At 31.4% G+C, this 27,578-nt stretch overlaps 2 protein-coding genes across 2 annotated transcripts; both read right to left on the bottom strand.

The window, feature by feature from the left end:
- Nucleotides 1-436: 436 nt before the first annotated feature.
- LOC140885508 (receptor protein-tyrosine kinase CEPR1) lies at nt 437-4,113 on the bottom strand. The gene is made up of 2 exons (XM_073292493.1): nt 1,149-4,113; nt 437-1,022 (listed from the first exon to the last, which is right to left on the bottom strand). The coding sequence occupies exons 1-2, from the start codon at nt 3,634-3,636 to the stop codon at nt 622-624; spliced, it is 2,889 nt and encodes a 962-aa protein (XP_073148594.1). The 5' UTR covers nt 3,637-4,113; the 3' UTR covers nt 437-621.
- Nucleotides 4,114-20,421: 16,308 nt separating this feature from the next.
- Nucleotides 20,422-23,090, bottom strand: LOC140874650 (E3 ubiquitin-protein ligase RSL1-like). The gene is made up of 2 exons (XM_073278005.1): nt 22,735-23,090; nt 20,422-21,512 (listed from the first exon to the last, which is right to left on the bottom strand). The coding sequence occupies exons 1-2, from the start codon at nt 22,919-22,921 to the stop codon at nt 20,695-20,697; spliced, it is 1,005 nt and encodes a 334-aa protein (XP_073134106.1). The 5' UTR covers nt 22,922-23,090; the 3' UTR covers nt 20,422-20,694.
- Between the last annotated feature and the right edge of the window lie 4,488 nt (nt 23,091-27,578).

A 27,578-nucleotide genomic window follows, 5' to 3' on the forward strand; every position in this document is an offset into this window, starting at 1 on the left:
ATTGTTTATATATATGTTGATGTTGAATTGTATAATCTTTCAAACGTTAGTGTTTGAAGATGTTTAAAAAAATGATTATGAGCTTCTTTTTATGAAATCATGCATTCTCGTATGTTGTGATCCAGTATATGAAACACGTTCGAACAAATTCACAAATGTATCATGATTTTGATGTACCAAAACAAGTGTAAGAGTAGATAAAAATGAGTTTAAGGCATTTTCGTATTCGATCTGATCTATGGTTTTATTCTTGTTAGAAGGTCTTAATCTGATCCATCTCTTATTTGTTCTCGTTGTTCTATTTTCGTATCTCATTTTATCCATTGTATAACCACTATTTCCCTTTAAAAGATTTCATGAAACATATAAAAAGTGATTAACATGATTAATATGAGTCACATGCAAGCATTTTCATAAATCATACACACACATATATATACTTAATTAATTAGCGGTCAAAAATTTTCAAAATATTTACAATAAGCAACTGCAAAGACCAGAGAGTGTGTACTGATCTCACTTATGTTAGAAAAATAAAGACAGCAAATACCATATATAGCTTATGATCCTTTTATGCAACTCTTTACTTGGCCATATCCATGCATGTCTGACCTTAAAACATCATACATCAAAGCTATCTTTAGGCTTGGTGGCGGTGGTGTCCACAGTTTCCTTCAGCTTGTTAGATGCCATGCAACACTCGAATCGGCAGGGATCTGCCTCGATCAACAACTGAACGACCTCGTTCATCGGGGGACGTAGAGCCGGGGTCCTACACGTGCAACGTATGGCGATCAGAAGAACTTTGATCATCTCCTCTTTAAACAGCCCCGAAACTCGTCTATCGAGTACTTCCAAAGCCCCTTCCTTGGTCTCCACCTTAGTGGCAACCCAATATATGATGTTCTTGTTCTCACCAAACTCTGCTTCAACAGGCTTTCTACCAGTTAGCAGTTCCATTAGTACCACCCCAAAACTGTACACGTCACACTTAGTCGTCGCCTTCGACGAAAAGGCATACTCTGGCACAAAAATAAAAGAGATTTAGATTGCATTTTAGATAAGAAAGTGTTTTACAACTCAGTGTTTATGAATTCAAACTATCCCTTATAATGACATAATTGTAGCATGGTGAACAAGAATGTAACCTGGTGCCAAGTAGCCATAAGTTCCTGCAATAACAGTTGTTGTAGAATCCTTTGATCCCCTAGCCTGCAAAACCTTAGCAATCCCAAAATCTGCGACTTTTGGCTGGTAATCGGCGTCCAGAAGTATGTTGGTGGACTTGATATCACGATGAATAATGGGAAACAACAAATCGTGGTGAAGATATGCCAATCCCTGAGCAATCCCTAGCGCTATCTGGTGTCGTTTAGGCCAATCCAAGACGAAGAATTTTTCGTTGTGAAGTGCATTCCAGAGGTTCCCATTTGTCATGTATTCATATACAAGTAAACTGCATCCTGGACTGGAAAGATAGCAATACAGTTTTACAATATTCTTGTGCCTGATGCTACCTAGAGTCTCTACCTCGGTTTTGAGTCCTTTATCAAGAATCAACTGGTCCTCAGGAGGTGAATCTTTAGCTTTTCGGCTGGTCCAGAGTTTCTTGACAGCAACGAGTTCGCCATGTTTGAGATGAATCTTGTAAACGGTCCCGGATCCTCCATACCCCACGATGTTTTTCTCGATCATGGCCTCCTTGATCTCGTGTGGATCAAAGGTTAACCGGTGGAAACACTTGAAATCATATGAAAAAACTGATGATGAAACTGTATCCTCGTTTTCAAGCTTTTTCTTGTCTCTGCTTAGACATCTTTTGAGAAACAGGATGGTTCCAAGAACCACGATTCCTAAAGAGACCCCGATAAGCCAAGCGTGGTTTATTTTCTTCCGGTTATAAACTTGAGAACATACCGGAAAGTTATGATCAGACGAGTAACGATTAGAAGGCATACAGAGGTTTGGATTGCCTGAAAAACTCTCCAACAATCCACTCTTTATGAATGACATAGGAATGGGTCCTGAAAGATGATTGTTCGAAAAGTTTAAAGAATTGGGGAGCAGTTCAACCAGCCTCTCTGGGATTTCTCCTGTTAACAGATTACTTGACAGATCAAGAACATTGAGAGATTTCAGTGAAGAAAGCGATTCAGGGATCGAAGAACTCAGGTTGTTGCTTTGTAGAAGAAGAAGATTGAGCAATCTCAAGTCTCCAATTTTCCAAGGTATGGGACCGGACAAAATATTGTTACTAAGATCAATTTTAACCAAGTTCACAGCTAGAGAGATTTCTGGTGGGATAACACCTGAAATCTTGTTTCCTTGCATGAAAAGTTCTGATAAATTCTTAGCATTCTCAATGGATCTTGGAATATAACCACTCAAATGATTATATGCCACATCGATTATTGAGACATGAGTAAGACTGAAAATCCCTTCTGGTATATTTCCTTCCAAATCATTACTGCTAACACGAAAACGGATTAAAGACTCACATTTTGCGTAGCTTTCAGGCAGTTCTCCAGAGATCGAATTCTGAAGCATGAGTAGGTAGTTCAGTTTCCCTCCGCTACACAACCCTTCAGGAAGCTTCCCCGAAAGGCGATTCTCAGACAAGTCCAAGGCAACCAAGGCTGATGATTTTCCAAGATTTTTCGGGACTTCACCTGTCAAGAAGTTGCCATAAAGAGACAACGTGTTTAATGTTGTCGAGTTCGCAATAACAGCTGGGATTTCCCCTGTCAGACTATTGTTGTAAAGTTGAAAAACTTTAAGATTAGGGAGCCGGCATATGGATTCTGGTATACTGCCACTGAATTTGTTTACAGACATGTCTAAGTCTTCTAGTTCTGTTAGATTTCCAAGCTCCTCGGGTATTTCACCGTTGAGTTGGTTGTAGTAAAGTTCCAGCTGCTTCAAATTCTTTAGCTTTCCCAGTTCTTTAGGAATTCTTCCAGTCAGATAATTGCCACTCAATTCAAGATCAATCAAGGAACTCATGCTTCCTATACTGCCCGGGATTTCGCCAAACAGCATACAAGTTGTCAGCACCATGGACTGAAGCTTGATCAAACTTGATATGTTGTGTGGCAGTTTCCACAAGCTGAACCCTTCGTTTTCGTTAAAATTCAGCACCTCAAGATTGGTGAGATTTGTGATTGATATAGGGAAGTCACCCGAAAAATGGTTGTAAGAAAGATCAAGAATCTTTAAAGCTTTCAAGGGAGAGAAATCTGGTAATGAACCTTTGGAATGTGTAGAACTCATGTTTAGTTCTTCCAACAAAGTACATGCCAAGATGCCACGAGGGAAGTCTGCAGAGAAGTTGTTGTTTCCTGCACGAAGAACGCGTAGTTTCGGAAGAAAGGAACACACCTGATCAATAGGAAATTTCCCAGACAGAGACCATCCAGAGACATCAATCTGCACAACATCTTCTTGATCATCACAAGATATCCCGGTATAGTTGCAATAACCGCCGTCGTCCCATTTGCCTGAATAATTCCCGGAGAGTGTACTCTTCGCAAGATCAAAGAACCGAGACTGGATCTCAATGGTAGCAAGACAAGAACGAAACGAAGAGAACACGATCAGAACAAGGAAAAATGAACGTGCCAAAGCCATACTACACATGATTTAGGCCCCAAGTTTTGGCTATTTTTGTTGATGCAAAGGATGGGGAGAGGAAGATAAGAGATATATAAAGCAATAAGATAAAAAAAACAAAAACCTAAAGAAAAAAGAAAAAGGAGGTTCTTGCATTGTTGTATTGATTGAGATAAATTTAAAGAGGCGCATATCTTTGCATAAAGAAGCTTTATGCTTATACTCTCCCACTACAGAATAATAACATCAAACATGATTAATAGCTTTATATCAAATAGATGTTTGCTAGCTCACAATTTGGTCGATTTTTTCGCACGGAGGACGTTGATCATGTCCACTTATTTTTGAATCATTCGATTCTGTGTGCATCGTGTATCTTCTTTACTATACATATAGTGTGTTCTTTGTCACCTTGCCAGGCCTCAAAGGGCATGTTCGCGAGGCTGTTGGCTGTGAGAGTCGCCTCGTTGGGACTCTGGGGATAAGATCATTGAAAGTTGTATGTTTTCGCAAGGAGAACGATGATCATTTAATGTCTTATCCTTCGTACTGGACGACGAAAACATGAGAGCTGTCGGGAAAAGGCCGGTTGGGTTTGGCTTGTGAGCTTGGTGGTTATCAAGACTACTGAATGCTGATCATATGGTCAGCAAGGGAAGCTGTCTCAATACTAAGTTGCTTTCTTAATTGCTAAAATTTAGACTTACAAGGGTTCACATGAATCCTCACCATGACCACATTTTGGTATATTCGATATTTTGGTTCCCAAAATATATAAATTTATAATCACACGTAAATGTTTTGTGGGTATAAGTTGGTGTTTCTTACAAGATTTTTTAATATATAATAATTGAATCAATTATTCAAGTATTTAGGCTAATTTTTTTGTCATTTTTAAAATTTATTCAACGATGGTGTATTAAAAAATCGTAGTTATTAGCAACGTTTTTAACATGAACTGTCACAAATAGCAACGGTTTTAACCTGAATTATCACAAATATTTGTGGCGGTTTGTACTGTAGTGCAGGATCGAGTGATTGTCGTATAATTCAAATCTTTTTAAACAGCAGAACAGTTGTCCCACATTTCATTTGTTCTACCACGATAATTAATGCACCTAAAAAATCTCTCAGCCAATAATTGTTGTAGCGCAAAATTATTTATTTCTTAAAATTAAGAAATAGAAAATGAATACAAAGTGAATTTGAGAAATTAAATAAATATTAGTGGATGCAATCTTTAAATAATCCCTTGATTTTCCTCTTCAATGACAATTTCTTGATAAATTTGAATTTCTTGAGTATTTGATCTTCTAGAAGAAGATTTGATGTCTTGATAAAATTAATTTGATGGGTTAGCACCTTGATATCGAACTAAACTTCAAAATTTGGGAAGAACGCGATAAACTCCTTGAATCGCGCCTTGAAATTTGTTATCTTGAATTTGATGAAGAACACGATCTTCTTTAATTTGATGAAGAACGCGATCTTCTTGAATTTGATTTATTTGTTGAAGAACATGAACTTCTTGAATTTGATGAAGAACACAGTCTTCTTGAATTTGATTTATTTGATGAAGAATGTGAGCTTCTTGAATTTGATGAAGAACATGATCTTCTTGAATTTGATTTATTTGTTGAAGAACACGAACTTCTTGAATTTGATGAAGAACACGATCTTCTTGAATTTGAATGAATTTAAATATATTTGAAGAAGAACGCAATTAATCCTAAAATATAATATAATTATATCGGATGATTATGTATGTACTTTGTTTTAATTTTCGTCAAAATTTAAAGACAAATAATTTTGGTATAATTATAAATTTCATTTTAAAAAAAAATTATTAGTATAGGATAGGATTAGGTCCACAATCAAATTAGATGGACGGCTATGCGAAAACGAGTATAAAAGGCTACGCCAAAATGTTTGAAATAAAATTTATATGGATTTCTCCTAAGTTGGTAAATGCAATACGTACAAATCGAACTCGATCTACAATTGCTATGAGGTGGTGGTGTTTGATATATACTCATAATAATGTGTGTTTGTATTCTATATTTATATTGAGAATTTGAGATTTTAAAAAAAATTGAAATCATTTATATTGAGATTTTTTGTCAAATCATTTATATTGAGATAAATAACGAGTTATAATAAACACAAACAAGTTAATGTTCTGATAACGTGATATCACGATTTTACGTTTCTACCCCATTAATATATATAATTTAAAAAACTTTATGATATTTAACTTTTAAAAATTCATCTTATGAATTTTCACACTTATTATAAATTTTATGAGTTTAATTTTTTAAAAATCTTGTAATTTAATTTTTCGTTTTTTTGAAAACGTATTATAAATCATAAAAAATTTCAAACGTGGTTTGGTAATTTCATATATATATATATATATATATTATCGGGGGTGGATCCATGACGTAAAATTTGGGAGGCCGCATATTGACGACAATGTACGACAGTATTAGAGTTATCAATTTTCAACGATGACTATTGATTTCGCTCTTTTGACTTGAGGTTTATAAGATATTTTCTAAAACTTTTTCTTTGAATGTGATGTATAAACGAAAAAAAATTGAAAAACTTTATGTTCGAGAGCCACATACATTTGACGACATTATTAACGAAATCAAATTAACTTAATAAAACTCCTAATTTTTTGACATTTTATATTTAATTTTTAAAATTTTAATTTAAAGTTCAGAAGTATTTTTTTAAACTAATTTTTTAAATCTTTTTTAATACGAGAAAAATTGAGGTAAAATAAATTAAGAAGTAATGTTTTCATTTTATAAGAAATTTGTTAAGTCATTAAAATTATCTCAATTAAAAAAGATTGAAAACGTGTCAATTAATGCATGAGTTCAAGAAAAATAAATAAAAATCATTAATCCATGAGTCCAAGACAAATAAATTAAAAAAACTATACATGGAAAATAGTAATTCAATTCAATAAAGGCTTAATAATAGATATTAAAATTCTCTCAATTAAAAAAAATTAAAAATGTGTCAATTAATCCATTAGTCTAAGATAAATAAATAAACAAAACATTAATATATGAGTTCAAGACAAATAAATTAAAAAATTAAAAAAAATGAAATTTGGGGGAATGAGGTTTCGAACGTGGCCCATTTCCAAAATAAAACTGTGCATGCCATCAAGGCTAAAACAAAATGATGAATTAGATAGTTATTAAAACACATATATTTACTTTATAAAAATATTCATATATAAGTACCCATCACGTGAATGAAAACATTATTACAATAAAATGATAAATTAGGAGGATAGAGTAACTATCTCAATACGTATCAATATAATTTTGATCCCTGCGCACGTACTTCGATCAGGATAAAACAATTCATGTGCGACTGATAAAACATGATAACATGTCATTTTTAATATAAAATGAATCAATAAAATATTGTAAATATTGTGGTATAATAATTGTATCTGTTGGATATATAAAAATGTTGTTTAAGCTGCTACATTATTTAAATATTTGAGTTGCGTCGTTATCATTAAGGGCAGAGACTGAAGCCCGGGTGACCCAAATTTTTTTTAAATTTTTTATATGACCCAAAAATTTGGAAAATGAATTTTAAGTGTTATTTTTTGGGCTAATGTTATATTAGCCCGGGTAGCCCAAATAAAAAAAATGAAGTAGCCCATCTTTTCGTTCTCAAAATTAGTCCAAAAAAAACAACAAATGAGTTTTTCTTCAAATTTACTATTGTGTTAGTGTCATATTCTTCACTCCATCTTATAAAGTTCTCTGACATTATAATGCTCCCAATTTTATAAAGTATATATCTACCAAACAATTATGAAATTTGCATATACGCTGAGAAATATTTAATCTTTTTGTAACTAATTTTGATGCGATTTTTTCTAGTTTTTTAATAAAAAAATTTACATTTTTTTCTACAAAAATCGGTGTTTTCAGCTTCCATGATTTTTGGATTTCTCGCTAATAAATTTTAACCCGGGTGGAGCTGAAATCCTGGCTCCGCCATTGGTTATCATCGACCATAACTTTTGATAAAACGACAAACGTTCGGTCTTACAATTGATATCAGAGTCAAGGTCACAAATTCGATTCTTATTGATGACAAGAAGTGCAATTGTAGACAATTAAATTTGTCAACCTTCAAATATGGCAAGTACGAAATAATTAAATATCAATAAAAAAATTAGCTATTTTTGGGAATATTAAATTTCTAAAAAATAAATAGTTAATTAATTGATATTTTAATATATTTTGTGATCAAATCAAGATTTTTAAATCAAGATTGCATCTTGCACAAATTGGAAGAGAATACTAATATTTTTAGTATTTGAGATCAAATCTTGCATCAAATAGAAGAAAATACTAATATTTTTAGTATTTAAAATCAAATCTTGTGATTAATGAAAGATAATCACCAAATAAATCAGGAGGAGCCAATCAAATTGCGACACCTCATCAAATAAAAATGGTGAGAATCTGCATCCTTCAGCTATAAATAGGGGGCAGATGACCAAGAAAAAAACACAACAAAAAAGACTGAAGCAAAGAAGTATAAGAATTCAAGATTTTTCTCTCAAGCCATATTCAAGAAGTTCAAGTCGCAATTCAAAACGTTCTTCTTCAAATCCATCAAATTCGAGAAGATCAAGGCGTGATTCAAGGGATTAATTGCGTTCTTCTTCAAATATATTTAAATTCATTCAAATTCAAGAAGATCGTGTTCTTCATAAAATTCAAGAAGTTCGTGTTCTTCATCAAACAAATCAAATTCAAGAAGATCGTGTTCTTCATCAAATTCAAGAAGTTCGTGTTCTTCAACAAATAAATCAAATTCAAAAAGATCGTGTTCTTCATCAAATTCAAGAAGCTCGCATTCTTCATCAAATAAATCAAATTCAAGAAGATTGTGTTCTTCATCAAATTCAAGAAGTTCATGTTCTTCAACAAATAAATCAAATTCAAGAAGATCGCGTTCTTCATCAAATTAAAGAAGATCGTGTTCTTCATCAAATTCAAAATAACAAATTTCAAGGCGCGATTCAAGGAGTTCATCGCGTTCTTCCCAAATTTTGAAGTTTAGTTCGATATCAAGGTGTTAACCCATCGAATTAATTTTATCAAGAAATCAAATCTTCTTCTAGAAGATCAAATACTCAAGAAATTCAAATTCATCAAGAAATTGTCATTGAAGAGGAAAATCAAGGGATTATTTAGAGATTGCATCCACTAATATTTATTTAATTTCTCAAATTCACTTTGTATCCATTTTTTATTTTTTAATTTTAAGAAATAAAGAATTTTGCGCTACAAATTTTGGCACGCCCAGTGGGACCATCTCTACCCTTCATCTTTTCTCTTCATCAAAATTTCTAAGCCATCATGTCCACCAATGAAAAGATCACTAACATGAAGATTTCTACTACAAAGTCAACTGGAAGTTTTGGAGTCATCACAAGAAGCATGTCTAAGAAATTACAAGAATCTTCTGAGCAAACCCATTTTCTTGAGACCCATCAGAACTCTCACATAGAAAGCGTGATGGTAACAAATGCCACAACTTTAGAAGATCAAATAGAAAATTTGACGAAGGCCATTGAGGGACTCTCGAGACATGTTCAAAAGCAAGACTCCCAAATTATGAAGTTGATGAACAAGATAAACCATACTGATACAAGTTACATGGACAAAGAAGATGAAACTAATTATGAAACTGAGTCATCATTGAAGAAAAAACAAAATGAACAAACTAAAGACTTACATTTTTCATCTGATGGGTCAGTTTCCATGGATCAGTTAAAAGACTTCATCATGGGTACTATCAAAGAAAAAATTGACGGAAGTTTCAAGTCATCTCTCACCTATGCCAAGCCATATCCACAAAGAATTGATAACTTAAGAATACCAAATGACTATCAACCTCCAAAGTTTCAACAATTTGATGTCAAAGGAAATCCAAAGCAACATGTTGCTCATTTCATTGAAACGTGTAACAATGCTGGAACATAAGAAGATTATCTGGTCAAAAAATTTGTTCGCTCACTAAAATGAAATGCATTTGACTGGTATACTTATCTGGAGCCATGCTCGATTAATAGTTGGAATCAGCTAGAACAAGAATTTCTTAATCACTTCTATAGTACTCGACGAATAGTTAGCATGATCGAGCTCACAAACTCACTACAGTGGAAAGAAGAGTTTGTCATTGACTATATCAATCGTTGGAGAAATTTGAGTCTTAACTGCAAAGATCGATTGTCAGAATCTTCTGCCATTGAGATGTGCATCCAAGGTATGCATTGAGGGCTTCGATATATTCTTCAAGGAATTCAGCCAAAGACATTTGAAAAATTAGCTACTCGAGCCCATGACATGGAGTTGAGCATAACTACAAGTGGAGCGGAAGGGCCTCCAACTCAAGAATATCATAGAGCAAGAGAAACAGAAATTTCCAAGAAAGAGGATGAGTATTTCACAAATACTCCTGACCCACAAGAGTATAAACTGTGAACGGTATCCACCAAAGGTATTACACGTGGTTAAGCTGTTATGTCCCCACCAATAGTGAATTCATGTGGTTAAACTGTATTTCTCCCACTTATGACATTTTATGTTGTTAAAATATTAAATCCCCACCTAGTCTACGGTGGTTAAGAAATAGATACTCTTGGCCCGCATGAGTATAAACTGTGCACGACACCCCTCATCTCAAACAATCAAATTTTTGAACTACGTTATGACTTGATCCCTATATTGGGTACGTAGGCAACTTAGATATATTCTGAGTACAATCATGACTTTGTTGTTTTCTTTTCACATGAAATATTAATATGTCTTATATTTTCAGTGAAAGTTAAACACAATCAAAATATCACCAAAAAAAAAATATTTCAAGATGGATCGTTGACGTGTTCAAATTTTTCGATAACGTCATCATCGATAAGAGAAATATTTTCAATCATAGTGTATTTTTCTTCTTCAATCTTGTGAAGTAGTGGAGCACTGGAAAACATTTCTCATTGCCTCTTCAAGAAAGTGGATGATATTTTTTCACTTTTTCAAATCACCAAGCCCTTCAAATTATGTGCTTCCACCATCTTGAGTTGATTGAAATTGATCCACATTTCAAAATATCTCGAAATATGTGATGTGCAATCGCAAGATTGAGAAAAAAAAATTCAAATGTCCGCTTCATCAATGCTGGTGAGTTCTTTGGCACTATGAACGACTTCATCATATATATGTCCGGTGATGAAAAGACCCAACAAAGAATGCAAATCATACAAATATGTAAATAGTTCACAATGTAAAATTTAATAGTTGAGTGGACACCATGCCTCACAAAATGCTTCATAATATTGGAATCTCAATCGAATGTGAATAATGAAGCGTACACGGGGTCGTATATTTGCACCGCTTGAAACCTATGACCACCCCGACAAAGAATGCCTTCAGTTCACTTCCAATAAAGTGTACCGTCTCATCTTGCCTTCTCTTCAATGATCCGTCGCTCCAACGATAATAATAGAACATGCTCTTGTGATTGTGGAAGATGAAGCCCAAACTTTGAAAGTCTTTTCGAAAGAAGTCTCGATGGATCACAGAAGTATAAAGTGAGTTTGTCAACCGCGGCCATGACTTTGCATAACGATCGGGTACGAGTTCATCAACAAACAAGATAGTGTTGTTTTTTTTTTTTGAGGTTGACTCTCATCATCAAATATCACCAGAGGTTGGATGCCGAAAGAAGAAATTATGGATGAAAGAAAATTCAGAGAGAATTAAATTTTAGATTGAAGATTGGTGCAACCTCAAATATCAAATTTCAAAAAGTAAATTATCGTGACTCATTCACTCAAAAAATCATTAATTTGTGAATAAGTCTCGAGGGGGCTTTTGTAGAAAATTAAATTTGTCAACATTCAAATATGGCAAGTACGAAATAATTAAATATCAAAAAAACAATTAGCTATTTTTGGGAATATTAAATTCCTAAAAAATAAATAGTTAATTAATTGATATTTTAATATATTTTGTGATCAAATCAAGATTTTTAAATCAAGATTGCATCTTGCACAAATTAGAATAGAATACTAATATTTTAAGTATTTGAGATCAAATCTTGCATCAAATAGAAGAAAATACTAATATTTTTAGTATTTAAAATCAAATCTTGTGATTAATGGAAGATAATCACCAAATAAATCATGAGGAGCCAATCAAATTGCGACACCTCATCAAATAAAAATGGTAGGAATCTGCATCCTTCAGCTATAAATAGGGGGCAGATGACCAAGAAGAAAACACAACAAAGAAGACTGAAGCAAAGAAGTAGAAGAATTCAAGATTTTTCTGTCAAGTCATATTCAAGAAGTTCAAGACGCTATTCAAGACGTTCTTCTTCAAGTCCATCAAATTCGAGAAGATCAAGGCGTGATTCAAGTGTTGGGTTTTAAAAAACATGTCAAAAGCCCAACAAAAAAAACAATATTTTCTTTTGCTCTAGCCCATCTTCAGCTTGACATCGGCTCCTTCCATGAATTTGATTTCTCTTCCTCGGCTGCTATATGTGCATCTTCGAAGTTCAAACCACGTCTAGCCTTATGTCTCTCAATTTCTTTATCTTCGAACCAATGAACTAGAAAAGTGAGAGATAAATATTCTTTTTATTCTTGAAAAGAGTAAATTTTCTTCGTCTTCGAACAAACGGTGTCTTCTATCAGTAACATTACTGATGTGGAGTGCTTTCTTATTTGTGAGAAAGTTAAACCATAATAGAATTTGCAAGAAGACGATGGATCTGAGAATTAGTTTGATAATTTTTTTTAAACATCGGTTATTTCGGTCGTAAACCGAAATAACCGATGTTTACTCGGTTTGGTTTAGTCGTTTTCTATGTTAAAAATCGGTCGGTTCGGTTATTGGAAATTTAGTTTCGGTTGGTTCGGTTTTGCCAATTTCGGTTCGGTCGGTTCGGTACCGATTGCACACCCCTACACATACTCATTCTCACAATATACTGAGAAGTCGAGAAATTTTGTGATGAAGAAGCTGAGAAGTATTTCCTAGAAGTTTTTTCAAACACATAAATGCTTTAACAATGACAACTTAATTTTCGTATCGAATGGAGAAAATCTCTTCTCCACTAAAAAAAACGCCCTCTAGAAAAAAGCGAATTTGAATTATTTGGATCGAGTCAGCCTTCGTGACCGACTCGTCAGTCATCATAATATTATTTATTTAAAAATTAATGTTATTTGCCAAGTGATTATTTGGTAGAACATCAATATATACAAATGTTATTTGCCAAGTGATTATTTGGAACATCAAATAATCACTTGGCAAATAACATTAATTTTTAAATAAATAATATTTTTTAGAAACTTTAATTGAATTAAAGGTCATGCCCATGACATCTTGGTGTAGACCTGAAAATTTGGTGTATGTATATATATAATTTTATTTTAAATAAGATGCTTTTGGTTTATGTGACATAAAGATGATATAGCCTTTATTTAAAGCTTAGAATTCTACTCCAGTTAAATTATCCTAAGACAAGAATCGGTCCTTTGCATGCATGCATGTATAATAATTCTATTATGCTTTCTTTTTCTTTCTTTTTTTTTTTGCCTTTTTTTTTGGGGATGGATATGTGTCATATTAATATTTTTTGAGGATTAAAAAATTATCCAAATGATTCTCTATAATTTATTACGTTTTTGGCCTCATTAAGCTTCTTTTTTCCTATACTCTTCATCTGCTTTACTTTTAATTAATATGTACAGTATATTTAATTTATTATTTTACAAGAACCATGTGTAACATGCTATTAAGTATTAATTTGACATGCATATTTATCACATACTTTTAAAGCCATGGACAGTCAGAATTTTTTTAATAGTAAATAATATATGAATTTCGAACAAATATATATATATACGTGTAACAAATAAATTAAAAACCGATCGGAAAACCTGTAATTAATGAAGTCGGATCGGATCGATCACGAGTTGAGCCGAGACGATTCAAATACATAACATATATGATATGCAATGGCATAATTAATATTGTGATTAATGTGAAACATTCCAATATATAAAGGTTTTTGGAATATATCCCAAAGACATAAATCTTTTGTTCAAAAGCTTGAAATTGAAGTGCAGATACGTCATTATCATAATTAAAGGTTTAAATGATCATGATCATGATCATGATCATGACGATGATGAATCGTGTCTCACACTTTAAATTATATATTTTAGATTTATTTATTCTTTGATTATTATTATATTTTGAGATTTTACAATTCGTGCAACACATCGTGATGATAAACGTGATTTTTCAATGTTAAAATGACTGAAATAAATACAGTAAGCGGATTCTAAAATATGAAAATGATCGTTTAGCCACGGTTTTAGCCATGGTATTGACAGTGGTTAGGGCTGGGGAAAAATATCGAAATGTCGAAAATATCGTGATATCATATCGAAAAATTTACAAAATATACCGAAAAATCGGTATACCGAAAATTTCGGTATCGGTAACGGTATATAAATTTTTTTATTTCGTTATACCGAATATACCGAATTAAATTTTTTTAAAAAATTTTTCACGGTATACCGAAAAAAAATCGGTATACCGAATTTTTTTTCGATATACCGAGTTTTTTTTTATATCCGGCACGGTATTCGATATAGAATTCTCCATGCCGAAAATTCGATATACCGAAAATTCGGAATTTTCTTCGCAGTTTGATTTTGTTTCTCTCGAACTGTTGTCGTGAATTTGCATATATATATATAATTATTCATATGAAGTAGTTCTACACTTCGACTACAAATCACAAGTTCAGGGAAATTAGTTATTTCGGATTTATATATGCTTAATTCAACTATTTATATCTCCTAACTAAATTTAATTTGTTGGGTCCATAAAGTCTCTCTTTATATTCGATAAAATTTTGATTATCTAATTAGTCAAAAACTAAGTAGTCGATCGATAATGGAGTATCTGTACGTCGTGTTAGTGCCCCCAAACATCCAAAATGGATGTGCAAAGCAAAGATGCCCACTCCCCTAAAGTCCAAACATTTTTGGAGTCTCATTTTTATTATTTTCAATCCACAAATGACAAGTCACCCCACTATCAATCATCCTAAAAGTGCCTCAATTCAAAGGATGGAGTTTTTTTTATATTAAAATTATTAGTAATCACTTTGATATGACATTTGCTGATTGAATAATAATAATAATAATAATAATAATAATAATAATAATAATAATAATAATAATAATAATAATAATAATAATAATAATAATAATAATAATAATAATAATAATAATAAAGGTTCAACTGAAAATAAGTAAATATATACATAAATCAACTCAAAATCATAATTTTTATCATACATTATTATTGTGAAACTGACGTGTCTCGTTTTTAGGGGTTTTACGAATGATTTTTAAAAATACAAGATTTTAAAATATCATTATTTTAATATAAAGCGTTATGTATTTTTTTTTAAAAAAAATTCACATGGAGCTAATTGCTCACATTATATATTTTACCATAAAGACTAAAGAGGCACAACACATCGAATTGGAACAAAACCGTGTGGACGAGTGGTGCGAGTTTCAAATTTTAATGTCACATATTGTTTAGTATTTGGTATATATATAGTTAAAGATTCGATGTCATCTATATAGAAATTATATATGTATAAGAAAATACATTTAAAGCATATGTTCGATTTGGTGGAGTAGGTGAATGTCTAACCAGGTGGTCAGGAGTTTGATTCTTCATGTCAACACATTCTCGAGTTATCGTGGCGTATAAGAATTTTCTAGTGTAATTACCTGACTTGCATAGTTTATAAGATATTTTATCAGTATAAGGATTTGCCGAGTGTTCATTGAAATATAGCAACTGCGAGAAACATCAAGAAAAGAAAATAATTAATTAACGCCCCCAAGAATGTCCAAATAATTGGTGGAATAAGTGAAGATCTTGCTAGTAGTTAGGAGTTCGATTCTCTTTATCAACATATTTTCAAACTAGTGTATCGCACAAAGATTATCCAAGGTGGTTTACTTATAAGCGTAAACAGACTCAGACACAGAGCCAAATGACTCAGACACAGAGCCAAATGGGGGAAGGTGAGGTTGGCCTCTTACGGAGTCTTACCTTTACCACTACTTCCCTAAGAAATGTTTATTTTTAAAAATAATTTTAGCACCCTTGCCCCTTTTAATCTTGTCAAAACCCTTCACAATTTCACTATTTTTTTAATACATGTTTCTTTTATTTTCTATTTTTTAAAAAAAAAGAAAAAAACGATCAGCCCACCCGATACAAAGATACGAATATTCAATAAAAAAACTTTTACTATTAGTAATTATTTTAATATTGTTTTGAAAAATAAAAATATTGAAAATTCGTCTTCTTAATGAAATTTTCTGACGTCGTCCATTTGCATAGTTTGTAGGCTATTAGTTAGTCTATGAGTTTACCTGGTGCACACCAAACGATGACGGCAGCGAATTCCTACATCATAAAAAATAAAATAAATTTAAAGTAATTATCATTACATCAAGCATATATATATATATATATATATAATTACATACAAGGAAAAGTGAAAATTTTGAGCACGAGTATCCGTGAATTTGATGGATAAATGAAACTATTTGGGCTACATGCCCGGTCCGAAGACATTCTATATTTATGTGTATATATGTGGTAAAAAAAAGTATTTTGAAACAATAATTATCGGGATTTAAAAGAGTAATTCTAAACTGTATAACATTTTACCTTTTTATTGCTTGGTTCCCAAATGTCAAAAAGTGAAGAGCAATGCCTAATTTTCAGGTGTAGTTTTATTGGTTTGATGGCTAATTCCACTTTTTTTTTTAAAATAATAATAATGACACTAATCCAATGGGGTTAAAGATGGACAAGAATCCTTCATTTGTGATCATCCATGCTGCGCTAGGCCGCATCGCACCCCATCATAGCGTCATAATTGATCTCCTAATCTTTTTGTTAAATATATATATATATATATATATATATATATATATATATATATATATATATAATCACACTCTCAAAAAAAATATATATATATATATATATAATCACATCCAAAAATGTGATGCCAAAACTAGCATATATCCTCAACCTACGAGGGGCAACTTTGGAAATTTTTATTTATTAAGAGAGAATCAAAATAAAATTAGTTTTGTGACTTTATAAATAATCCCAAGATTCAAAATAAATAACAAACGGGGGCTCAATCAAATGTAAGTTTAAAATGTCTATATATATAATATGGAAAAATTAGCATTTTAGTCCTGTATGTTGGCTTCATTTTGGTTTTGGTCCTGTATATTGGCTTGTTTTGGAAAAGATCCTGTAACTTTGTTTTTATTTTGGATTTAGTCCTAAATGTTGATTGTTTTGGTTTTGGTCTTATAAGTTGGCTTACTTTTTGATTTTGGTCCTATATAAAGTTATGTTTTGAAAAAAAGTAGAGGAATTTGGATTTTTTTTGGATTTGGTCCTATTAGTTGACTTGTTTTTTTATTTTGGTCATGAAAAAAAAGCGGTTTTGACCAAATTAAGCTCGGTTAAGTTAGAATAAGCGCATATATTTCTTATTTTAAAATAATAAATTAAATTTAGAATTTAGAAGTTGACTTTTCAACTTCACCGCTTAAGCTTTTATAATAAATATTTTTTTATGATTTTATAATTAAATAAATTAGGTTTAAAATTTAGATATTGACCTTCTAATTATTTTTTAAAATAATAATTATGTTCTAAAAGGTACAATAACTTGAATTATTTAATTATTTTTCCTCCCTCGCCGAAACTGGAGGGAGCAGCAAAATTTTGCTTATTTGCAGTGTTCTAAAAAGCACGCTTAAGCGGCGATTAGCGTGATAAAAGTAAAACATACCTAAAAAGCTCTGCTTTCGAGAAAAGCGGAACAAAAAAAGTCAACCATAGTTGAGAACGATAAAAAAATATATAAGAGTGTTACTTTTTAAAAGAACGAAAGTATGTTTTAAATATATTTTTAGTTTTTTAGCTAATTTTGTTAATTTAGGTTGGAACTTATTTATATGATCATTAATAGGTGCTAAGTGGGCGAACACTTAGTACCAAATAAATAAAAAAATCGAAGTTATAGTTGAGAACGATATAAATGAATGTTTTTTGTTACTTTTTAAAATAACAAAAGTATGTTACATTTAATACATTAAATTAACATATTTTAGATTTTATTAAATTATTTAGATTAAAAAAAGTTTAAGCGTAAACAAATATTTTTTTTATTAGTTAGTTGTAATTATCTCAAACCAGTAAGAAGATAAAACATGAAAAAATAAAAAATATTTATTACAAAAATAATTAGAGATTAACTTTTAAATTTCAAAACATGATAACATACAAGACGAAAACCAAAAAATAAACCAACTTACAGGACCAAAACCAAAATAAGGCAACATATAGGATTAAATCCAAAAACAAAATCGAGTTACAGGATCTTTTCCAAAACAAGTCAACATACAGGACCAAAACCAAAAATAAGCCAACATACAAGACCAAAATGCTAATTTTCCCTATATAATATATATATATATATATATACATATATATATATCTTAAATTTACTAAAATAATTTGAGTATTATTAAAGTTTCCCCAATTTTAATCTATTTGATTGGGTCGATTATATAAACTAGTGAATTAAATTACTACTTTGACCAACATATATATTGTTACGTACTTTCTTTGACATTCTTTTTATTTTCGCATATTAATATTTTATATTTGGATTTTTTTCCCTATTCTAAAATACCGAGCATGTCCTGTGAATTGTGATATATATTCGATCAAAAGCTGGACTATTTTATCATTTTTTCATGGATGAACTTGATCGGATGAAAAAAATGGTTGATCGAGTCTATTCCTATGTTGACGTGTCAAAGATAGCGATATTGGCGTACCATGATTAATGAATATAAATAAAATTAGGAATTAGAAATAAATATATATATATTTTTTTGACGGTATAAAATATATTTTTTGTAATCAGTTATTATCGCACCTTAGTGACGCTACTAACTAGTAATAACTAATAATTAACTTATTTTATTAAAATTTTAATTTTAATCAGATGAGTTCACTTATTAGGGATTTTAGCGTAATTTGTTAAAGTGTGGTTTTCATCTTATAACTTAAATTTTTTATCATTATTTTCGTTGAAGCAAATAAACTTAAGTATTACTTATAATTATTTAGTACTGATTCTCTCATATACAGTTCATATGACATAAATAGAAGCACACGGTACACATTAAAATTTATCTAAGCAAAATTTAATGAAAAAATAAAGGAAAAATAAAGCAAAATACACCCAATATTTCAAAATGGGAGGAAAAAAATGTCATATATATAGATTTTATTATCAACACATGAACCAAGTAAGACGTGTCAAATACTCAATATTCGTTGGATTTAATTTTTTCAGAGAAAAAATAAAAAGATAAAAAAATCTAAATTACTGGATGAAGACAAAAAAAAGAATTGATAAGTTATATGGTTAAAAATCCAAAATACCCCGAAACTCGTAAGACTAAATCACACTTTTGCTCTCGATTTTATATTAGATTAATCATGATTCCTAACACCACGGACTTGTTATGAATAGAGAACATAATAAAATAAACATATATAATACTACCGGCTAAAGCAATGTAATTTAAAGTTGACATTTTGCCACGATGTAATAATTTTCCTTCAAATGGTTACATTAAAGCTTCCGATGTGTTTGATTATTATATCTTATCGAAAATTACCCAAAGTTTGATCAAGTATTTAATTGGATCTGCCAAAACAAATAAGTGGCATACTAATGATTCGAATTGAAGAGTGGTAATATCACCACAATCTGAGGTCAAGATTTAATTTAACCTACTTAAAGTCAATTTGTATTGGAGAAATGAAAGTCAAATGTCGAGTTATGATAGAAAATATAAAAAGCCAGTTTTGAGATTATGTTTGACATAATTGTTTTAAGTTGATGTTTGATGTGAATTCGATCACTTATAATTCATTTGTCTAACCCTTGAATTGACCACAAGAGATTGAAGCCTGAAGATTTGCCTAGAGCTCCAAGTACAAATAATAAATCAAATATGACACCTCAATCATCGTAAAACGTGTTTGAAACGATAGAGTATGTAAGCATTTGACAATAATCATGAGTTCAATTTTCTCACCGTCTCATAGGATAACGTATCGCACAAGGATTGCTCCGTCAGATTTTCTTAATTAGCGTGATTTGCAAACTACTGTGTTAACCCAAAAATTATCTAATACATACCGAAAATTACTCAATACACACCCAAAAATTATCTAGTGCATACCGAAAATTACTCAATACACATCGAAAGATAACGATCGTTCATTCTCAATTCATAAAAATAAAAATGAAAAACGTGACACCTAAACCGAGATCAAGAATGTGCATAACAAAATTGTCGAGAAGAAAAAGTAATACGTTCCAACAACTTTGAATCATAAAAAATTTGCAAAAGACTTGTTTAACATAATCAAAGCTATTATTTTTTCCGAACGAAGGATTCCAATTTAAGAATAAAGTCAAGCAATATAATATGAATCTATATCAATATATTTGCCTTAATCAGATAGATAATATATCTTGATTTTTTTTATAAAAAAAATCATGCATAAATAATTACATCTATACATATTTTTGATACTGAGACATCCCCCAAATTTAGCTCAGAAATTACAATAAACTATTTTTATTCTTTTTGGTAACATTTTTTTTTCTGAACATAAATTGATTAATCCAACTTTTTACTTAAATTCTTTTTTCCTAAAATATTTCCAATTAATAAAAGGAATTATCATAATTTAATTTACAATTAATCTGATACCTGAAACCAATCTTTTGTGAACACATTCAAATGAAGTTGAATCCAACCCTGTGATCATCACCATTTGGAGTTTCTTGCTGGCTCTACCGCTTCTGTTTGCAGCCACCATGATTCTCAGACCACTTTGATCCACATCTGTAGCAGAATTCATGCTTACACCTGCAAGTCATATGCACACACCCCTCCGCCTTTTCGATATACATCTTGCATTTGGGGCATTTCATCCAGTTCTTTTTCTCAGCAAGTTTCTTCACCATCTTCTCGTCTTTCCGCGGTCCCTTTTTTCCATACAGCTTCTGGAATTCCTTGCAGGTGAACTCGGAATGCCATGGGACATGACATACCGCACAGAACGATCTCTTGCACGAAAGACATTCTATCCTCTTCAAAACTGCCCCCGAATCGTTCACGAGCAAGGCTGAACAGTCAAGAAAAGGGCAATATAGCTTGTGGGAATCGGGAATCAGCGATAGACACAGAAACTCATGCCATTTTACGAGAACCTCATCCGGGACCATCATTTGGCAGGCTTCAAAATTTAGCATGGTCTTGCAGTATAAAGCAGGGCAAGGGATGATTTTCAGATTTTCTTGAATCTTGGAGACGATATGGTTGGATGTGCATTCGTAACAAAAGGAGTGCGAGCATCCGTCGTTCTCGAACATCTGCCAGCTTTCTTTGTTCTCTAAACAAATTTCACAGAAGCTTAGGGGTGCATCCTCGTGCAGATGTTCATAATTTAGCATTTCAGGGTCGGGAATAGGTTCTTGCACCGATGAAGATGCATCATTAGGTGGGGCAGAGGTGACGAGAGAAACAAATAATTCGTGAAACTGCAATTCCTCCGCATATTCTGCATCTGAAGTGGTGATTCTGCCACTTTCGATTATTGGAGAGCATGCTGCGAATAGAAATTCCACAAAAAGAACGAGAAAAGGATATCAGTTTGTTAGCCGAGGTGATATGTGACGGGCCAGCACAATACAGGAACAGTTACAGGCTTACGGTTTCCTTCTAAGAAAATTATGTTTAAAAAACTAAAACTCACATAGGGAAGCCCTCGTCAATCAGTATCGCTAATGCATAATCAAGAATACGGAACCTGGCTCTGCTGGATGTTTCTAAAATAAGATTGAGTAATAAAAATGGACTCAAGTGACTCTTATACATGTATCAATGATTGAATCAAGAAAGCATGTCCTTAAACTTGCCAAATCACCAACAAAACACTTCACAAATAAGCAATATCGGCAACAGAAACATTGATAGTTTATCTGGTGACACGCTCAAGTCAAGAAAGTACTTTTATCATTTTTCTTTCAGGTGGTCCTAAATAATCATTTTCTACAACATCAATTTTCCTTCCCCGATATCCCACTCAAACAGGGTGATATTGCATCACTAACATAGGAATCTTCCATTCTCAACCCCTACCTTAAATCTGATACTGACTCAAAGTTGCAAGTTCATTACAGGGGTGAGCTCGCATTTCAAATCCACGATTTCGATGAATTGCTTAGAAAAATTGATGTGTTTATGCTGATCCAAAATCCATCCATCACGATATTGAGAGCTTATCACGATGGATTTCCAACGCTCCTAAGATGACCTGACATCTTTTAATCCAAAAAACACAAAATAGATAAGCAATAATCGACCCCGATGGGGGGCGATCGAACTTAGCTCTTGGTTTCATTAAAAAAAATTCGAGAAGCACCGTCATCACCAGTCACAGCTGCTCGCAAGAGCAGCAGGAGCTTGTTCCTAAATACGAAACATCGAATTCTCATCTTCATCCTCTGCCTGGATGTTTCATCCATCGAGTAAATTCACATCTCACCAGCACATCAATACACTCCAACACAAATTTAAACTCAAACAGAGATTTGACACATCCGCAAATATCATCCCCATTTCAAACGAAACTCAAGGACCAAACAGTGAGCACCAGACAATCATCTTAACCTCAGAAAACAAAACAAAACAAAACATGCAAAGAAATCACAATTCAGTCAATTATCGAGCTTCCGAACAGCATCATCCATTCCACTCCAAAGAACAGCAAATACAAACACAAACCCATCAAGACAAATGGGAAAAATGAAAAATGATAAAGCATTCACCGTCTTCGAACATGCCGCCGGAACTCAGCCTCTCCGGCGAATCTCCGATGACCCCAGACTCGTGATCATTCATGGGCTTGATTATTTTTTTCTTTCTATTGGAATACAGAATCATCCATGCAGGAGCAGTGATGGCAAGAAAAGTTCCCGCACAATAAAATATGAAGTAAAGCACGAATTCTGACATGTAAACAGTGGAAAGATGGTGATATGGAGTGAAAAAGATATCGAAAATCGGCCGGGGATTGATCGGAGACTCTGAGGCATTGGGCGCCGGCCGGCGAGTGGACGGTGAAATTTGGAGTACCCACCTTTCTTCCGGTCTACAGAGGATTTCGATTTTCGTGGTATTATTAATAAACAAATCGATCAAGTGAGCTAGGTGTCATCAAAACATAGATTTATATCACATAATTTTTCAATAATTCAATATTCTTTTCCAATAATACATAATTTTTTTAAGAAGGAAAAAATATATATTATAAAATTTTTAAAACAAGTTCTCTTTAAATCGAGTAACATTATATATCAAATCTTTTACAATTCGTAACTTTAATACGATAGGATCTATATTTTTTTAACGAAGTATGTACCAACAGAGCATACCATACATTAAGAAGAGGATCATATGAGGAAATTTAAATAAAATACAATTTTATCCTTCTCTATACATGTAATTAAGGTAAAAAAATTTATGAGATGGTCTCAAAGGTTAATTTTGTAAAACCAATCTTTTGTTTGGGTTATTTATAAAAAAATATTAATTTTATGTCAAAAGTATTACTTTTCATTGTAAATGTGGATAAGATTGACTCGTCTCACGGATAAAGATACTTGAGACCGTCTCACAAGAGACATACTCATATATTAAAGGTTATAGAGTTTAAGATGATTAATTTATTTGTAATTTATTTATCTCTTCTATCTATCTATGTCTATATCTATATCTATATTATTAAGTTTGAGGCCTACATAGTAATTACTTTTGGTAGATTATGTCATACCATTTTTTTGTCTCCAAAATACCCTTACCCATAACTACCATATTTTTTTTAAAATAAAATAAATAATCAAAAATTAATAAAAAAACATAACATTAAATATAAAATTATTCAATTATTATTATTTTTTATATAAAAATTTGTTATACACGAAAAAAATTTAATTTATATGCACACATCGTATGCATATGTTTACAAATAATTATAATATATTATCAACTTTTTTCCAAACAAAATGCTAAATCCGAAATGTCAATACAACAAAAACATTACATTAAAAGTAAATAATACGTAAGGTACATCGCAATAATAAAACGAATGTGTGAACGCTATGAAAGTAAACAATAAAGAAAATGATAATTCAAACCTCCGTTGCGTGCTGCGAGGATAAAGACAGACCCGAACTTTATCACGAAATGAGCAGTGAGAGAACAAATGTATCTATATATAGGCACTCGGGTTCCATATGGATAGTCACAGGCTGCCATCTGAAACAGTCAGTCATACAAAGCACCACATTCGATGCACCCAGGCCGTGCTCGTGTGCTTGCACACAAGTCAAGCTTTTTTCAATGCAAATCGGGCCCTTGATGTGTATCCTTGCACAGGAGTCTATTGACCAATCATTCTTACACATTCATAAAATTTAACACAATATAAACTCACTCATCCGTGTTTATTTTTCTACATGGGATACTCATTTATTCCACACTTAACTATCCACTTTAACAAGTCAAATTATTTTCTAATTCTTTATTCACATGAAAGCCCAAATTTCATTAGTCTAAAGTCCAACACTTTTTAAAATTTAAAATTGCTAAATATTATTCTATATTTATCTAAACTTTTGAATGCTTAATCTTGATATTGCATCATAAGGTTGAACTGTTTATAATTGATCTGGACTGTTTATTTTGAACTTTTTCAATTGCAAGCCGTTGGACTGCTAGCTTGTGCTTAAACTGCTTTTCTCGACTGCTTTGTCTCTGGACTGCTTTGTTTTTGTATTGTCAAATACCAAAACTTTATTCAACAGTATAGATAGATAAAAATAAACGAACATTTTTTTAATAAATTTAAAATATTTTTTTAATGTGGATAATGTATATGTTAATTTAGAAAAGTTAGAAATTTACTAAAATAGGCTTTACGATATTTTTAATTAAAAAAATTTAATATTTTTGTTATTTGTATGGTTATTTTGGTACTTAAAAGTGTTATACCAAAGACATCAAAGTGGTTAGTTTAAGAATATAATACTTTATAATATATCATAGATATGCACATATATAAAATTTTAAATATTAATTTAATTCATCATAATATTCTGAAATTAAACTTGATTTTAAAAAATTATATTTATACAAGCATCGCGTGCAAAGACACTAGTAATTAATTATAAAGGAAATAGCTCAATCATCCGCATAAAATATGTGAATAGAAAAATTGGTCACATTATTACTCGTAATCATATTTATAAACACAAAAATTCTTTGTTTCACAGGTTAAATTTGTTAGACGTATCTACGACTCGATTTGACTTAAAAAATATTGTTTTTTTATGTCAAAACTATTAATTTCCACTCTATATAAAGTTCAAGTTGACATGTGTCACAAATATATATCCCTGAGATCGAAGAAACTTAATCTCATTCGAGTCTTTAATTTTGTAACGTTTTGTGAAATAAGCTTGTGTTTTTCAAAACAAGTGCGAGAAATTAAATAGAAATTGTCCGGTTATTTCAATTTTAGATTTTAAAAAAAAAAAGAAAAAAAGAAAAAGGCCGAGTATATCTGAATTGAGTTTGGATTGCTCAATACTCAATAGTTAAGGCAAAAGAAAATTATTTCAGGTCATTTTGAGGGGAAAAACAAAAACAAAAACAAAAAACAAAAAATTGATGGCTTTTTAAATTTTGAAAATATAATAATCTTTGTTATGACGTTGAATGACTTTTCAAATTTCCCAACCACTCCACCGTAAATTTTCGATCAAGTTACTACATTTTGGTTTGAGTTGACTAATAAGCTGGACTATGTAACGTTGACGTGAATAAACATGTCGATTCGATCAATATTTGAACTGATAAAGTAATATTTTTGATAAAAAAATAATATTTTTTATGAGTATGATCGGATCGGAGATCCGTCTTACAAATTGACTCGTGAAATTTTCAAAAATTATCTTAACTTTTTCATGACCAGGAAATAACTCGATATAATATTTCCAATAGTGTATACACTAGAAAGTTTAGGTCGTTATTAAACAAGTTTTTCCCATAATAACATATCAAGGTTGCGTCTAAAGTGTTTGTAATTCATCAAAACATGACGTGTTGAAAAATTGGCAAATAATATAATTTCTGCGTAATTTCTTTACACCCAACTACATATATTAATACAAAAATTTGCTAGGGAAATATTCAATTCTCTGAAAGTAATAATAATAATAATAATAATAATAATAATAATAATAATAATAATAATAATAATAAAGGACTTTACTCTAAATTTGGTACCATAATCATTTCACTCAACATATTTACGGTTCTATGATGGTGTTGGGTTCAACAAACCCAAGAAAAGGTGCAACAACCAACTAATCCCAGCGTCCACGACCCGAATGATATGCTTTATTAGATCAGTTATCGAAACACACTGTTTTTTGTCGTTGTTTAATCCAAAAAATCGAGTTCTATCATTATCACTTGTTATAATTTTTTATATAAGGACAAATATTTTAATCTTCGAGTTGTATCAAAACCAAGATCACGTGATCGATTCTCAGAGATCGCAAAAGTGTAAATTTGGAGAATGAGATTGTTGAAAGACAATAATTGTTCATGTTAAAAGACAATTAAAATGGTACGATTTAAATATTTGAGTGATGATGTTGCCATATACGATAACTTCTGGGAATGTTTGAAACATTGATTTCTCAGTGGTCATTTTAATATTACAAAATTCTTGTGAGATTATCTCACTGATCAATTTCGTGAGATGGATGATGAATCATTTATTTGGGTCATTCATAAAAAAATTATTTTTATTGTAAATATAGGCAGAACTGACTCATGTCATGGATAAACATTTGTGTGACCGTCTCATAACATTATCACTTTTATTAACCTTTTTAAATTATCAAAATATCTATCGGTTCTAATGAATCTTATCTATGCATTGAATTTATTAAAATATATGAATTTTAATCGTGAATAATAATTAAAAATTTTAAATAATCAATTCAAATCTAGAAAAGATATGCATGCGAAACGGTCATTTTTGTACACATATGTTTTATATTATTACCTAATAACAATTTTCCAATTGAGGGAAATTCATCGTGCATTGTCCATAATTCATTTGTACCATTTTATTGATCATTGAGAACCAACAGTTAACTTATATTCCTATTTGTCACCACGAGCCATAATCAAATTTTCATGCTCTCGTCCTTTGTCCATCTGCTCGTGAGGTGTGGAGCCTAACTTCTATCGGTAGTTATAATGTGGGATCGGTGACTTTTTTTAGGTTGTGTTTGGATTGAAGTATTTCAAATCCATAGATTTTAAATGCAATTTTATTGTTTAGAAAAGGTACATCATAAATATCAAATCCACTTCTTTTAATGCTTGTATGATTATTCATGGTGGTTAGGATGAATTTTAAGTTCATCCAATAAAGTGGTGATTTGAAATCTATTTTAATCCATCTTAATAATGTGTAAATAATTAAGTTATTAATTTAAGATTTCTCTATATTTCATTGTTAACACTAAAATAATAATCGAAATCCATAGATTTAAAATACTTCTATCCAAACACAACCTTAAGGATTGGTGAT

This window comes from Henckelia pumila, chromosome 1 (assembly GCF_033568475.1).
Source record: "Henckelia pumila isolate YLH828 chromosome 1, ASM3356847v2, whole genome shotgun sequence".
Lineage (NCBI taxonomy): Eukaryota > Viridiplantae > Streptophyta > Magnoliopsida > Lamiales > Gesneriaceae > Henckelia > Henckelia pumila.

Excerpts from the sequence above, each read along its gene's own strand:
- LOC140885508 (XM_073292493.1), bottom strand. The coding sequence starts at position 3,636 with ATGTGTAGTATGGCTTTGGCACGTTCATTTTTCCTTGTTCTGATCGTG. Across the intron at positions 1,023-1,148 it reads TTATGGCTACTTGGCACCAG|AGTATGCCTTTTCGTCGAAG; the intron begins GTTACATTCTTG and ends TTTTTGTGCCAG.
- LOC140874650 (XM_073278005.1), bottom strand. The coding sequence starts at position 22,921 with ATGTCAGAATTCGTGCTTTACTTCATATTTTATTGTGCGGGAACTTTT. Across the intron at positions 21,513-22,734 it reads CGGCGGCATGTTCGAAGACG|CATGCTCTCCAATAATCGAA; the intron begins GTGAATGCTTTA and ends TTCTATTCGCAG.